Source organism: Panthera onca, chromosome A1, assembly GCF_046562875.1.
Source record: "Panthera onca isolate mPanOnc1 chromosome A1, mPanOnc1 haplotype 2, whole genome shotgun sequence".
NCBI classification, from domain to species: Eukaryota; Metazoa; Chordata; class Mammalia; order Carnivora; family Felidae; genus Panthera; species Panthera onca.
Window position 1 is genome coordinate 240,345,568 of NC_138339.1, and position 16,277 is coordinate 240,361,844.

At 44.6% G+C, this 16,277-nt stretch overlaps 1 protein-coding gene across 8 annotated transcripts in view; it reads right to left on the bottom strand.

The window, feature by feature from the left end:
• Positions 1 to 533: 533 nt before the first annotated feature.
• The window catches only part of LOC132680612 (uncharacterized), a 61,004-nt gene continuing 45,260 nt past the window's right edge, over positions 534 to 16,277 (bottom strand). For 4 of the 8 annotated variants that reach the window (XM_078450139.2, XM_078450120.2, XM_078450148.2 and 1 more), the window contains 7 exons: positions 15,983 to 16,143; positions 15,699 to 15,864; positions 13,445 to 13,560; positions 12,525 to 12,643; positions 9,015 to 9,144; positions 2,393 to 2,530; positions 534 to 1,027 (listed from right to left, as the gene is read on the bottom strand). In XM_078450139.2, coding sequence (XP_078306265.2) covers positions 779 to 1,027; positions 2,393 to 2,530; positions 9,015 to 9,144; positions 12,525 to 12,643; positions 13,445 to 13,560; positions 15,699 to 15,864; positions 15,983 to 16,143 — 1,079 coding nt within the window. In that variant the 3' untranslated portion in view covers positions 534 to 778. Of the gene's footprint in view, positions 1,028 to 2,392; positions 2,531 to 9,014; positions 9,145 to 12,524; positions 12,644 to 13,444; positions 13,561 to 15,698; positions 15,865 to 15,982; positions 16,144 to 16,277 lie in introns of those variants that run through there. The other 4 variants (XR_013556897.2, XR_013556895.2, XR_013556898.2 and 1 more) reach the window with 4 other exon arrangements.

A 16,277-nucleotide genomic window follows, 5' to 3' on the forward strand; every position in this document is an offset into this window, starting at 1 on the left:
TTGGGAAGGGGGTTTGGGAAGAGCTGCATTGAGCCAGACACCTCTGGGGCAGGTCTTGGAGGGTGCAGAGAGCTTCACCTAGAGTGAGCAGATGGAAGTAGGAGGGACCTTCTGGAAAGAGAGCTGCTTGTGCAAAGGCACAGAGGACAGAAAGCATAGGCTGTCCTGGGGAAGCACAGTTCTCTCTGGACCTGAGGCCCTCCATGTGGCACAGGAGGCTGGGGATTGCCAGCACATCCTCGCCTGTCTCTACGTGCTCCAGGAGGTCACCAGAACCAGGCAGGGAATGTGGCCCACTGGGGATCCCCATGAGGAGTTGGCAGTGATGGAGGATCAGCGTGGAAGGTCTGTGCTGTGGCTGCACGTAGGGTCTCATGGTCCCCACCCCAAGTGCTTCTCACCCTTGAATCCAGGCGCCCCAGTGAAGCTGTTGGGGGCATTCAGCCTGGATCACAGCACCCAGTGGCCAGTGCCCTGAAAAGAGAGTGAAGACAGACTCAGTGATGGGAACACATGTCAATTTTCTTGACTTGTATGACTTTATTTTCCCTCACTCCAAAGGATAGCAGACAGAAATCAGCACAAGCCAAGGTCCAGGCTCTGAAAGAAATTTGGGTGTTGCCCAAAAGAAGCATGTCATAAAACTGAGCACATGTTCCAGGCCCCGTTGGCCCCTGAGACACCCACTCCTTCCTACCAGGAGTGAATGGATTAACCCAGTTGTGTTCTCCGTGGAGAAGGCACTCCTACAGATGGCCACTGCAGCATCCTGTGTGACTCAGCATCTCCCCAGGCTGGGCCAGCTCCCTCCTGTATACACACTGCCATCTGCCACCTGGAGGAGCAGGGACAGCTCCCACTCCAGGTCTTCAATCCTCTGAGCCAGGTGGGCTCTTCTCACTCCCAGCATCAGGGCCTCCTCTCTCTTCAGGGCCCAGGTCCCCAGATTCTCTCCATCTGGGTCACCTACCTCTGGTGGGTAGGGTCTGTCTTCTTGCCACACATAAGGGAAGATGCTGGGAACCTCCTGAAAAGGACACAAACAGGAAAAGGAAATGTGGCCCCTGAGAGTTCTAAGTTCACTCTTTCCTGTATCCACCACATGATCTTGGCATGACTCTCGTCCCTCTGACAGTCTCTAGGCATTAGCACCCATCCAAATACTTGGGAAGATGCCAACAACTTACCTCCAGGGACTGACTTCACAATTAACTAACAAAGACATAGTGTTCCCTGAGTTTATGTTGCTACATTAAGGCACAACAACTAATTGTATCATTACACAATCATCATGGTTAATAATTTGGAATAATTATTGAATAATTAAATATTGCTGTATTTTATAGCCCCTCAGCTCATCCTGTTTTTTCCTTCCTTAATACTAGAGATATTTATATAATGTCTTTTCAAGCTTGAAGTTACCATGTTACTTTATCCTCACCGAATCATTTGAGCCCCTCAATGCAGTCAGTGATAGGTCCCTATACATGGTCCTTCCACAGTGGAACTGATGTCACAGCTTCCTATCTGAAGTAGAGGGTGGCTGCTTAGAGACCCCACAGGTTAGTGTGACTTTTTTTTTGTGGAAAATCTCAGAGAAGGCCCTCCTGGGCCCTCACTCCCAGAGACCTTTCTGGTTGTGAAGAGGGGATTCCCCAGAGACACAGGTATTCTGGCACAGATGCCCACTCTGGGAAACCTGGTGAGAGGAGGTATCTCTGCCTGCTCCTCCACCACCCAGGGCATTGCCTGTGTTTAACAATTCAGCAAGGCGGGGATTAGGGTGAGATGAAGGAGGCATTGGCTTGGTGCAAAAGTTAAGAGTATGCCAAAAAACTCAGGTCAAATGAAATGATATTTTAATACAGTATTAAGAATCTCCAAGTAGCAAACTAGGGCCCACAAACTGGCTGTCTGCTTTGGTGAATAGAGTTGTATTGAGCTCAGTGCAGATACAACTGAATTATTCCCTTTTGTCTCTTGTCTTTGTCCCCTCCAACCTTTCCTATGTTGATACCTCCAGAGACTCAAATTAGGATGGGGGAGCAATCTAGATGACAGATGAATATCATGGAAAAGTCCTTGTTCCAGAACCACGTACTACTAGTTAGCTACATCTAAACAGCTATTTCTATTGCTCCCTTTTCATACTCTTCCTCAGTCTTTCCGGGCCATCAATTTACTTAGAGACCTGCAAGCCCAAGCTGATTGAGAGGTCCTCCCTGTCTCTAGGAAGTATGTGCCAAACCAAACAGGCAAAACCAAACTTTGGTTGGTGGACTTTCTGGTCCCAACCCCTTCTATGGGGTCCTGTGACTCTGTGGGCCCCACACGTGAGACCCAGCTATCTGTGGACATCTCAGGAGCTGAGGTGGTAGTTTGCTGGGCTTACCACAAATGTATTGCCTTCACTTGGGGGAAGTTGACCTGGTTTGTCCTTTTCCTTCTGAAGTTCTAGGGCTTGAGCAGTGAGCTGGAAGAACTCCTCATTCAGCTCATCCAAAGTGTTTTCCACCTGGCATATCTTCCTCTAGAAACAAGAGACACATGGTCTTCATTACTTTCACTTTTATTCTAATTTCATTGCAAATCAATTGAGCTCCTGTTCCATGACAGGCAATGGGATTAGCACCAGACATACAGAGTTGAAGTCAGGTCTGCTCTCAAAGAGCTCAGAGGTAAAGGCAAGTAAACTCAGGTGTACAATCCAGTATAATAAAGGCTATGGTGAGGGGGGGTGGGCACAGGAGCAAAAAGCAGGATGCCTAATCCAGGTAGGTATGACCAGGGAGAACTTTGTTCAAGAGGGCACATTTCAGCTAAATGTTATCAATTAACAGGAATTAGCTGGGTAGACAATGGAAGAAGGGCATGCTAGGCAGAGGGAATAGCATGTATGAAAACAGAGATATGAGAGAGAACAGGGAACATTCATCCATCAGTCAGTCCGTCCATCTGACCATCCACTCATAAGTAAAGAAAACTTTATTGATCATTCAGTATGTGTCAAGCCAATGATTAGTCCTATAATTCCATTAGTGAACTTCCATGGGGTTTACAGTCTATCAAGAATGGTGGACCTAAAAAAAAGAATTATGAGTGATGAGTATTACCTGTGGGTTGCTGTGGGAAGGTTGCTATGGGAAGTAGTAAAAGTTAAGTTTGGTGGTAGCATGGAATTTTTTTGGAAAAGTGGAAGGAGATGATGCTGGAGAAATGGAGGTAATGTGGGAGCTAGAGACAGTAGTACACAATGGGCCCTGTGTGCTATTCTCAGCTATGATGGCAGAGACTTTCTTATTAATAGAATTCAATTTGTTGGAAGTGTCAGCCCTGCTGAAAAACAGTTTATTTCAGACTCTCCTGTAGATTGAGATTACCATATGACCACATTTTGGCCAATGAGATGTTAAAGAAAATTGTTGAAAGAATGAATTGTGGAAAATGTCTTCAAAAGGAGAATTGACTTTAGGGTGCCTGGGTGGTTCAGTCAGTAAGCATCAGACTCTTGATTTCAGCTCTGTCATAATCTCATGATTTGTGGGATCAAGGCCCACATTGGGCTCTGTGCTGACAGCACAGAGCCTTCTTGGAATTCTCTCTCTCCCTCTGTCTCTGCCCCTCCCCTGCTCATGCTCTCCCTCCCCATCCCCCAAATAAATAAATTAATAAACTTAAAAAAACAAAATAATAAAAACAAAAGGAGATCTGACTTGGTCAGCCTGTTATCTTCCCCTTTTACCTTCCTGCATGTAGCATGTGGGTATTTTTCCTTAAATACTAAGGTGTTAACTACTACTTTGGGGAGGTGTTGAGGTCATGAGGCAATTTATGGTGGGAACTGGTCTCCGGTTGCCTGAGTAAAGTCTGGACTCAGGAAGTGACTCTCTATTCTCTGAATTTAAATTAAAAACCTGCATCTTACCTGAGCACATGGCCCATTGCTGAACAGGCTTGTTGCTCAAGGTTGAGGTTGGAACAGGTTTGATGTGAAGAAATTGGAACCATAAGGCTAAGCACACTATTAGGATGCCAGATGAGAGAGAAAGAGAGCGAGAGTGAGAGCGAGAGCGAGAGAGAGAGAGAGAGATTAGGAAGCTAACCTCCCAAGAGAACTGGAAGAAACAAACCCCATAGTATGTAAGTGGAGATAATCACAGTTGCCCCACAGGGAGGCCTGCACAGAGGAAAATTCCCCTGAAGATGACTTGTCGGTGAAAAGGTAGGTAATCCAATGGCACAAGAAACAGCTGACCTGATAAAAATACCCCCAAGAAACTGGACATAACAGTGAGATCTGAGCATGACTGCCATATAAGCATGTGAAGGAAGACAAAATAAAGAATAGAATCCATAAAGCAAGCCCAGGAACATTTTAGAGAAAAGTAAATCTAGAAATGAAAACATATGAAGAGAATGACAATGTGATTGATAGCTTACATGTAGACCCAGTTGTAGTGAGTTTGTAGAAACTTGTGAGGAAATCACCTGGAAGTCAGATTGGGATACGTAAATGAGAGGAAAATAGATAGCAAACATAAAGGAGAAATGAAGAAATACAGAGGTAGAAATTTCAAATGTTGCCTAGCAAAATCCATTAATAGATGGTGCTTTTTGCCTATACATCTTTGCAAGTGTCTGTATTGTGTGTTCATTTTGCCATCTTATTGGACACCAAAATGCCTTTCTGAACTGTCAGTTCCTTGAGCAGAGGTTTGGGTTTGTCATGTCTGTGGATCCCCAGCTCCCTCACACTCAGCCTGTCTCCCATAAATGCTGGTTGAAAAAGATGGGGATCTCCTTCCCTTGCCTCATTTATGTTTCTGAATCAGGTCAGGCAGGATGATACAGAAGAAAAAGCACAAGTTTCTGATGTGGACAGAATGGGATTTGAAACTCTCTTGAACAAAGTTACCTTCCTCTCTGAGGTTCAGTTTCCACAGCTGAAGAATCAGTAGGTCTGTCTCAGAAGGCTGCTGTGAGGTTCACATTGGTGTGTGAAAGTGACCAGCACAGGCCTGGCTCACAGGAAGACCGCAACAAATAACATGCTTTCTGTCTGCCCCTCTTGGGCACTGATGTGACTCCTTGTGTATTTGGCAGAGAGAAAATTAATCATGGCTTAGTGCATGGGGATGAAGGGTAAAATCATTACTATCCATTTTGGATACCAATGGTTTCCCATGTCATATAGTTCCATTGTGTCATGGACTGTCACAATATCTGCTATTTCACTTTATGAATAAGGAAAGGAAAAAAATGTCCTTCAGTAGAAAGAATTTCCCAGTCTGTCCCCACGCTGGGTTGTATGAGGAAAGAGTTCCAGTGAAATCTATAGGATTTGCTATGCCTCTATACTGGTGTCCCTTGTTTTAAGTGACTGAGCAGAAACTGGAGTTTCTGAGAATACTCTATGTACAAAACACTATGTTTCATAGGCTTCTTTCCCACTTCCATTCCCATTACTACCAGATCAGCCCTAGTACCTTTTGGTTAAAAAGAAATGAAAAATATATTTGCAAATGACATATTGGATAAAGTGTTAGTATCCAAAATCTATAAGAATTTATTAAACTCAACACCCCAAAAACAAATAATTCAGTGAAGAAATGGGCAGAAGACATGAATAGACACTTTTCCAAAGAGGACATCCAGATGGCAAACAGACACATGAAAAGATGCTCAACATAACTCATCATCAGGGAAATACAAATCAAAACCACACTGAGATACCACCTCACACCTGCCAGAATGGCTAAAATTAACAATTCAGGAAACAACCGATGTTGGCAAGGATGTGGAAAAAGGGGAACACTTTTGCACCATTGGTAGGAATGAAAACTGGTGAAGCCACTCTGGAAAACAGTATGGAGTTTCCTCAAAAGGTTAAAAATAGACCTACCCTATAACCCAGCAATTGCACTAGTAGGTATTTGCCCAAAGGATAAAAAAATACAGATTCGAAGGGGCACATGTACCCCAGTGTTTATAGTAGCACTATCAACAATAGCCAAATTATGGAAAGATCTTGAATGTCCATTTACTGATGAATGGGTAAAGAAGATGTAGCATATCTATCTATATCTATATCTATATCTATATCTATATCTATATCTATCTATCTATATCATCTATATCTATATCTATACAATGGAATATTACTCAGCAATCAAAAAGAATGAAATCTTGCCATTTACAACAATGTGGATGGAACTAGAGTATGTTATGCCAAGTGAAATAAGTCCATCAGAGAAAGACAAATATCATATGATTTCACTCAAATGTGGAATGACAAAACACAACAGATGAACATAGGGGAAGGGAAGGAAAAATAAGATAAAAGCAGAGAGGGAAGCAAACCAAAAGAGACTCTTAAATACAGAGAACAAACCAAAGGTTGCTGGAGGGGAGTTTTGTAGGGGGTTGGGCTAAATGAGTGATGGGCATTAAGGATGGCATTTTTTGGGACAAGCACTGGGTGTTATATGTAAGTGATGAATCACTGAGTTCTCCTAAAACTAATATTAATACACTATATGTTAACTAACTTGAATTTGAATAGTAAAAAAGGAAATAAAAGACAAAAATATGCCAGAACAAAAAAATCTCCCAACTTTTGTTTTTCTCATTGTAAAAGGTATCCCTGGTTCAGTGTAGAATATTAGTAAATATAACATTTAAATATATAAACAGGGGCACCTGGGTGGCTCATTCTGTTCAGAGTCCAACTTCGGCTCAGGTCATGATCTCATGGTTCATGGGTTCATGCCCCGTGTAGGGCTCTGTGCTGACAGCTTGGAGCCGGGAGCCTGTTTTGGATTCTGTGTCTCCCCCTCTCTCTGTGCCCCTCCCCAACTTGTGTTCTGTCTCTCTCTCTCTCTCAGAAATAAACAAACATTAAAAGAATTTAAATATATAAACATGTACATTAATATCATGATAACCCACTGAGGTGGACTGCATCGAAGGCTCTACTTCTTCGCACCCTTTGGGCCTGGGCCCATTGCCATGCTCTTCTGCAGTGCCCTCCCACAGTGGGTGGGCTTTTTTCTCACAGCTTGAAGCTGAGCTCCACCATCTGACTTCCTTTGGCCATTAAGATAGGCAGAAGTCACCTGATGCTAGTTTTGAGCCTGGGACTCAAGAGGCCTTTTGTGATTCTGCCAACACCTTAAGAAGGACATGTCCAGACTAGCCTGCTGGCTCTGGGAGGAAGAGGAGAGACTTTGGATGCACAGTTGCTCCCAGAGTCTCAAGCAAGCCCAGTCTGGAGCTGGAACTCAGGTGAAATGCAGACACCTTGCCAAGACCCAGAACTGCAGGGTTGGCCCAGACCAGATCAACTGAGCCCCCAGACATCCACTGCTGGGAATTTGTGTTGTTGGTCCTGCAGCAAGAGCTGACTGATACTCAGTAATCATTCTTACATTTCAGGCCTTCACATTTCAGTTTCTCTCTCTCTCTCTCTCTCCCCCCAAGATAGTTTTACTCCTGCTTTTATGGCTCTCTGTTTCCCATGTGTCTTTTTAACAACATATATACCCACATATGAAATCATGTTACATGTGCAATTCTCTATCTTCATCTTTTACCTTAATAACATTGAAAATTCTCTATAACCTTATTTTTTATAAAGACATTAATATTTTATGACAGAGCTCTACCAGAGCTCTATAACCCTCATATAAAAAATTTCAATGTCCTTGTTTCCTCATATTTGCCTGTATCTAAAAATTTTTCCCCTTAGAGAGATTCTTAGGATTGGAGATATTGAGTCAAATGGAATGAATATTTTAGAGACTTTTGACACAAATTGATGGATTGTTTTCCAGGAAGGTTTTAACTTTTTATCCTCAACCAGCTGGATGTGGGAGTGACTATCTCCTTCATTCTCACAAATAATTAATACTTTAGTTAAATGTTTTAGGTAGATAAAAAAGGGCATCTAGTTTAACTGCTATTTCTCTGATTCTTTGAACATTTTTCATATAATTTTATATGTCTGTATTTCCTTTCTCTTAGGGTCATTTACACATTTTTTCCTCATAGAGAAAAAGTATCTGTTGATGGTAAATTTTTACCTAGACTCCTGTTTTATATTATTATGTGATCATAACTATTATTACTTTCATTTGGGATTTTTTACCATTGTTTTGAAGATTCTTTTAAACCTTCACAGTATCCTACCTCTTGCCCTTGTGAATATTATAGATTCAGGGGCCTGGGACAGCACCCCTCCCCTGCCAAGACAGGCCATGTTGGCATGCAGATTATGCCAAGTTTAAAATAGTTAAGGCTCAAAGGACTTGACCTTCTTCCACAACCACCTAAAATAATTTAGATAGAGGACCTGCTCCAGGAAGAGTGATGTCACCATAGAAAACTACATTGTAATATGAACCAGGTGTGGTAGACAAGGAGGAATGGTGCAAGGCCTGTTTAATCAAAGTCCTCTCTATGTTCTATTGTTTCTGGATGACCCAGTAAACATTTATTGACTGAACATTTACTCTTTTTCATCTTCCTGTGAATTGAATTTCTTACCTTCTTCTTAGTTCAGGACATACCTCATTTTGTCTGACTGACTTTAGAATCTGAGATCTGTGTAGATTCCCCATACATACGAAATCAAATTTGATTTTTTCCTGTTAATCTGTCTCATGTCAATTTAATTTTTAGTCCAGCTAGAAGAGTCTTGAAAGACAGAGAAAAATGATTTCCTCCCCTACATGGACAATCAGTGAACACTTAGTGAGTGATTTTCTTGGCCAGTATTCTTTAATCCTAATTTCTTTTTCCACAAAGTATCACTTCTACTCATATTTTCTCCACCCCTGTATTTGATTTCTGGGCCCCAGAATCATATACAGTGTGTAGGTAACAAGCAGTGTTGAAAGATGGGACAATTGGACAGCTCAGAATCCTTGGAGGTGACAATGAGAGGTTGGAGGAGATGGTGGCCCATAGCACTCCCCGAGGTGAAGAGGACCTTGGTCACAGAGCCAGGATCCTACCTGCATCTCAGGAAAGGCTCCATGCCTGTGTCCAGCCCCGATGATCCACAACCTAGAGCCTGGGCTCTCGGTGCCTCCTCCTTTGGCAGCACACTGGGGAAGCTGTCCAGGTCCCAGGTCCTGCTGAGAGCTGGGAAAAGGGAATGAGAGACACCCCTTTAGGCCTCTGCTGCCCAATAGTACATCTTCCCAACCAGAAAAAAAGAAGACATTGGCCACTCTTAACTCCTCCCTGAGGAGTCTGGGATTAGAGAAGAATGAGATTATTGACGTGACAGAGAAACTGACAGATGCATAGATTCCCTGAAGCTGCACCCACACAGCTGTCCCTGCCTCAGCAGGTGAGTGACTTCTCAGTGACAGGTACAGAATATGTCACCCAGAAATATGCCAACTTGGCATATTGATTATTTTGAGCTGAAGGCAATTGAGAAGAAACAGATATAAGGAAAGATCTCTGCCCTTACCCTATTTTACTAAAAGCAGGACATACATTTTAAAGATGCTCTCCTGCTCCCTTCTCTAGGAAGGGCAGGAGTTAATCACCAAGGTAACTCTAGATGTTTATCAGCCTGGAATTGGCACCACAGGAATTTACACAAAAACCTTGCTAAAACTAGCCCTTATCCACCACTGGTTCTTCCATATATTTACCTTCTGACAATTTGACACCCAAGAAACTCAAAGACCATTTATTTTGTCTTGTAGCCTCTCTAAAAATTTACTGTTATTTTATTAAGATGCTGTGTAAGCCCAAGTTCTCAACACCCTTCCTTCCTTTACTCTTCACTGAGTGCTTTCATGTGTATGTGCCATGTGCATGTTAATCCTCATCTTTTGTTAGTCTAATTTACTGGGCCCTAGCCAAGAACCTAAGATGGGTAGAAGAAAGGAATTTTTTTCTTTCCCTATATCAGGCTGGTTGTGCCCTGTGAGAGCTGTGTCTGTTAGGGCCTCCCTAACTGGTGTTCCTTCTGTGGCCCAGTAACTGCTTTGTGCCCTCACCCTTCAGACCTGGGACAAGGAGATGTTGGCCCAGTTCTGCTTGCTCCAGGGAACTGTGTTAGCCTTTGTGGTAACATGTATCTGCCCACACCTTTATATGTCCTCCTTTATTACATTTTTCTCAAATTTTCCATCTAGAAGGTGCTTGTTTCCTGTTGGGATCCTGGTCAGTACACTGCTATACTCTTCAGACTCCCTTTGGGAAACTCAATTTTCAATCTCAGCTTCTGTCCCTTGATATGAGAGGGGTGGACTATCTTCAGTGAGCCTTTAGGCCTCTGGGACTTGTTGCAGTTCATGAGCCATATCTGAGCTTTCTCACCTCCATGTTTTTGTCAACACTGTTCTCCTCTAGGAACACCCTTCCTCAATGCCTCTGCCAGTTAGGACCCTACCCTTATTTTAAAGCCTATTTCAAAGAATACTACCATCACAAAAACCTTTCCTGATCCTTGCAGATGTCTTTAAACCTCTTTAGCCTTTTATTACAATCACTTGTTCTTCCTGACTCCTTCAGCTCTGTATCAAAGACAGCAATAAATATCTGTTGAGTGAAATTATCCTCAGGTTGTAGATCATGACACTGGCTGGAAAGCCTGGGTGGCTCAGTCAGTTAAGCATCCAACTCTTGATCTCAGCTCAGGTCTTAATCTCAGGGTTGTGAGTTCAGGCTCCATGTTGGGTTCTGCCCTGAGTGTGAAGACAAATAAATAAATAAATAGGCACTACTTTCAGGGAAGAGCCCAGTCTAGAATCTAGGTCTCTGGATTATAAATGTTGGGGAGGAAGAATTTCCTCTGCCCTTCAAGGTCCTTCTAGCTGGACTAAATCAAATTGACATGAGACAGATTAACAGGAGAAAATCAAATTTAGTTTCACATGTACAGGGAATCCACACAGACATGAGATTCCAAACACAGGGAAAATGAGGTGTATGTGTCATCCTAAACTAAGGAGAAAGGGTAGGGGTCTGGGACTTCAAAGGGAAAGAAAGAAATTCACAGGGAGAATGAGAATAAATGTTTGGTAAACAGATGGTTGCTGGGCCCACAGAAACAATGAGACATAGAAGGTTTTGATCAAACAGGCCTTGCTAGGTTCTTCCCTGTCCACCATACCTCATTCATATTACAATACTATGTACTACATGTACATATTACATGTAGTTATCTATGGTGACAGCTATTTTCCTGGAGCAGGTCCTCTACCTAAATTCTTTTAGGCAGTAGAGGGGGAGAAAAAGAGTTTTTCCTGAGTCTGCTGGATTTTGATTGCTCTAACTCAAAATGATTTTCATGCCAGAGTGGCCTATCTTGGGCCAGGGGCAGCCCTTGGTCCCTACACTAACTTGCCTTTGTGTGATCCTTCTTTCTGTAGTCCCTGATCCTCTAGGAACCCAGGCCCCATGACTTTAGCCGGAGAGTCAAGATTCCTCTCCCCTTGCCTGCAAGATACTTCATTTATGTAAGTTTTCTAGGCAACCTAAATAAGGAAATCAATGGAAGAGAAGTTTCTGGGAGGAAAGACTGTCATAGCTTTGGTGGAAGGATTAACGGGGAGGTTAGTGCAGGGTGGGCTCTGAGACTCAGATCCCTTGCACTGATATCCCAGCTCTATCATAAAGCTTAGCCTTTCTGAAACCTGGTTCTCTCATCTTTAAAATGGAGCTAGGGGTGCCTGGATTAAGTGACTGACTCTTGATTTTGGCTCAGGTCTTGATTTCATAGTTGGTGAGTTTGAGCCTGGTATTGGGTTCTGCACTGGCAGTGTGGAGCATGCTTGGGATCCTCTCTCCTTCTCTCTCTGCCCCTCCCCCACCTCTCTCTCTCTCCTTTCTCTCTCTCTCTCTCTCTCTCTCTCTCTCAAAATAAACCTAAAAAAATAAAGGTAAAATGGAGCTAGCAATAGTATCTACTTCACAGGGTTATTGTGAGGATTAACTTAGCAGATAAAGTGCTTACCTTAGCACCAGGATATTCAAAGCATTCAATATGACTACTACCACTTATGATAATTAAAAGGGGATGAAGGGAGGAACAGACCATAAATCTAAATGCACGGAGAGAAATCAAGTCTACACAAGCAAATAAACCCATCTTAGCCTCTTGGTCAACTTGGAGGAAGAACACAAGCCCACATGGCTACACCCCAGAAGAGACGATATATCAGAAGAAGGAGCATTGGAAGGAGGTGAGATGGGGTTATAAAGTCTAGGGTCAGCCAGAGTGAATGTGACCTCATCCCCATGGGTGGGAACAAACCCAGTAAATGACATGAGTTCTGATGAGTTAAATCAGTGACCTCTTGGTAAACCAAAGTAGCTGGGACAATAGGGGAAATTACTATGGGCAGAGCATCCTGAAGCCTTCAGCTGGATTTGAGTGGGTTAAGCTTTAAATCAGGTGTTGGTTACGGAAGACAAGATTCTCAGTACTAGGAGCTAAGGGCCACACCCAAAGAATATAGCTGCTGTGTGTAAGCTTTGGTGCTGATGCCTGTCCCCACCTTGTACTTTGGTTCTCCTCATCCGGTGGTGGAGGCTGTGGCTGCAGGGACATGTTACTTGCCAGTTGAGGGTTTTGTTGGTAGGTGCGAAGAGGCTGTTCACCAACCTGAACAGAGGCCTTGGAAGAACAGATAATCCTGTAACTTTCCTTCAGTTCTGGGCTCAGTAAAGAACAGTAATGGACAAGGGCATCATTGCTGAACGAATATGGGCACCTGCACTGATCTGAACTTGGGATTCTGTTTCTTGGTGTGGCCAGGCCACTGACTGCCTAGTGCTCTTGGGGGCCCCAAGTGTCTGCTCAGTGGCAAATAAGACCTGATATGTATCATGGTCTCTCTTTTCTACATCCCTACAGGTGCCTTGGGAACACATGTCGCTGTGATGGATTCTGCCCTATTGCGCTGGGGTGTGCCAGCCAGAGACTCCTGAACAGAGGCCCTTTGAGTCTTTCTTCCATTTGACATACTGCTCTCTGTGTAGGATGCATGAATCGTGCTTCCCTTTTGAGCTCTGTGTAAGAGGCCAGATCAACAAGGGACTGGGGAGATTGTCTCTGACACATATCTTGGTGGAGATAAATAGCTGAAGACAGGGGTTAACCTAGGAGCACAGGCAGCACACTTTGCTTTTCTAGCAGAGTGCAGAGCCACCTGAAGAGTGTGAGGCCTAAGCGCATATGTGCGTGTGGTGTCTGCGCATGTGTGTGTGTGCGCGAGTGTGCAAGTATGAATGTGCGCATGTGTGATGTGTGCATGCATGTTTGTGTATGTGAACGGTGTTTTTTGTGTGTGTGAGTGTGCACGTGTGTGTGTGTTTGTGTGCACGCGTGTATGCCAAATGAGTCTCCACGAGGTCAGGGTGACACTGAAGCTGTCTGAATATGCAGGTGCACTCTAGTGCCCTGGGGAGCTTTCACCTTTCTGTTGGCCCCAGCTGGTTGCCCGTGTGCGTGAGAAAGTGCTGATGCCAGTGCCACAATCACTCTGTCAAGTTCCAGCTGAAAGCCCAAGGGTGTGACACTGGGGGTGCGGCCTGGGGAAGGAGAACACAGAGAGTAGCCTGAGACACAATCATCTCGTCTAACCACAGACTCCCCACCTCACACTTCCTTGATTTTTCTCAGTTCTGAAGCCTTTTATGGGAGCCTCTTGCCTTTTTATTCCTTCTACCTTTCATCCCAGAGCCTGCCTGCATCTCTCTCCTTCCTTCAGGCAATCTCTCCAATGTGCTAACTATATGCAGATTGAACCTTGAAAGACACATTGTGGTTTTTTATGTGTGAGTAGTTAAATTTTTATACATAATCTCTTCCCTTCTTATACATCTTTTTTTCTTTTTTTTTTGGTTTTCTAGCTTTATTGAGATATCATAAACATAACACTGTGTAAGTTTAAGATGTACCATGTGTTGATTTTATATTCAGAAATGTTCAAAGGTATACCTATCTTTTATCACCATATCTACTCTGTTACTTCTGACTGCTTGAACACTTCTAAGTACTGTGTTTTGCTTGTGCATCCCCTGGGCACTCAGGACACCCACTGCCAAGCCCCATGCTGTGTTGGGGCTCACAGCCAGCAGTCTCCAAGAACTTCACTCTGACTTGCTGAAATAGCCACCCACAGGGAGCCTGATGGGCTACAGGGTAGTTTTGCAAAAGTGTTATTTAATTGCTTTCTTCTTTCTAATTTGCTAAACTTACATCACATAATTTTTTAGAAAAAAGTGTTCCTCAAGAAATCAAGAAATAATGGAAGCCTCTGCCTCCAGTTAGAAATAGCTAACTCCTGCATTCAGCTCCTATCAGTGCCTGTGGAGAGTATCTTTGGGACATGGAGTTTTTACAGCTTAGTCCCAGGCAAATTTCAGATTTTGTCTTTCTCCTTCTCATGATCAGTTGGCCAGATATCCCAGCCCAGAAGTTTAAGAAGAGGGAATGGTTTCAGAGAAGGTCAAGGAAAGCTCTTAATAACGTTCTCCATCCCCAGGGTCTCATAGACCACACATGCAGCAAGCACACCAGGGAGGGGTGCTAGTGTCTGTTTGACCTGCTCCCCAACTCCTCTCCCCTAGGGCCATTGAGGGCAGATGGCCCTCTTATTCTAGGGCTGCCATCATGGAAAAAGTAAACAAGTGATACAGCCTTGCAGAAAGCAGCCTGGTAGCCCCCTTCTTACCTAGACTGGCATCCACTGGGCACTCACAGGGAGGGAGAGGAGCCAGGAGCAAAGGGGCAACAGCACTGACCACTTCTAACATGGAGCCAGGGTCACCCACTGTGGCAGCCAGAGCTCTGTTTTAGTCAGTAGCCCAAACAAAGAGACATCAGGGCCATTCAGGGGTAGCTTAGAGACCACACGCCCAGAGCTGCCATCTGCTAGACCCACCCAGGATGATGCTCAGTTTTGGGCTCTCAGATTTCTGGGTGTGGTTCTAGGAGCAGGTAGTGAGGCCCATGGATGTCCCTCCACACCCCGATCCTGTCCTGTCACAAGCCCTGCCTGGGGACTCAGAGTCCAGGTGGGAACTGAACACATGCTTCTTTGCAGTGAAGCTCAACACCCAGGTCCTAAAGGAAGAAGGCTTTACAAGAGTTTAGACTCTTGCGAGTGGCAGGAGTATTTCAGAGTATGGGCTGTCATGGAAGGGGCTTCCACAGGGTCCACAGAAGACCAAATGAATACTCACTCACAGACCTGTGAGGCTGCTGAGATTTGGGTTCAAGTGGACTTTAGCTTCCCATTGCTTACTTTTTTGTACTGATGGAACTTTTGTGGGGAGCATGTGTTACTTATGCCCTTTAGAAAAATAGAACTAAAGGTATAAACTAGGGAGACTCTCAAAAGCCTTAGGGCCCTTGTTACCCTGATATCCTACACAAGGCCAGCCCTAAAACACAGTGGTGGATGTGGCCGACAGGAAAGCTGGGCAGACATCACTCTGCCATGTGTTATATGAGTCTCCTTCTCTTCTGGCAAATCACACCGCTCCCTGGGCCCAGGACCATCTTCTGTGGTCAGAAGATGCTGTCCAGTTATGGCACAGGGGTGCTGAACGTCAAGTGAGATGACAAATGTGAAATGCACACTTAGGTGCTATACAAAGTCAGAGTTAATATTATGACTTTCCATCTGCCATCATTGTCCCATCCCTGGGCACCTGCCTCTCACCTAGAGGATGCTGCCAGGGCTCCCTAGGTAGACTTGCAGTGTGGCGGCCCCATGATTCCACACTCTGCTCAGTGTCTGTCCTGGTGGCAGCTGTGGCCTCCATCTCTGGGTCTCCACCCTTGTCCAGAGCTTGCCACTCAGTTGTGCTGAGGTGTTGGAGAAAGTCCTGGAAGAACCAGGGCTGTGTCAGTCTTTAGCAATTTCCAGAAGTGGGTGAGTGGGGCCCCTGTTCTCTGGGGTGGTACGGATGAGGGTAGCTTGGCTGTTGGGGAGTTGTGGCGGACCTTGAGCCCCTGGAGCTGCTGGCTGGCACCCCTATAGAAGGCCAGTGCCTCGCTCCTGTGCTTGCTCAGCTGGGCTGCCACGTGTAGGCTCTGGTCCTCGAGCTTGTCATAGAGAGTGCGGACACTGAAGTCCTCCAGGGTCTTCAAGGGGAGTGGTTCTCCTGCAGGAAGGAGGCTTAGAGTGAGGCTGTGCAATGGAGCCGGAGGTGGGAGCGTCCGGAGTGGCTGTACAGCTTCCCTCCTTCCTTCCAGCACCGACAAGTGAGAACAGAGGAAGCCTGCACGGGGGGGGAGG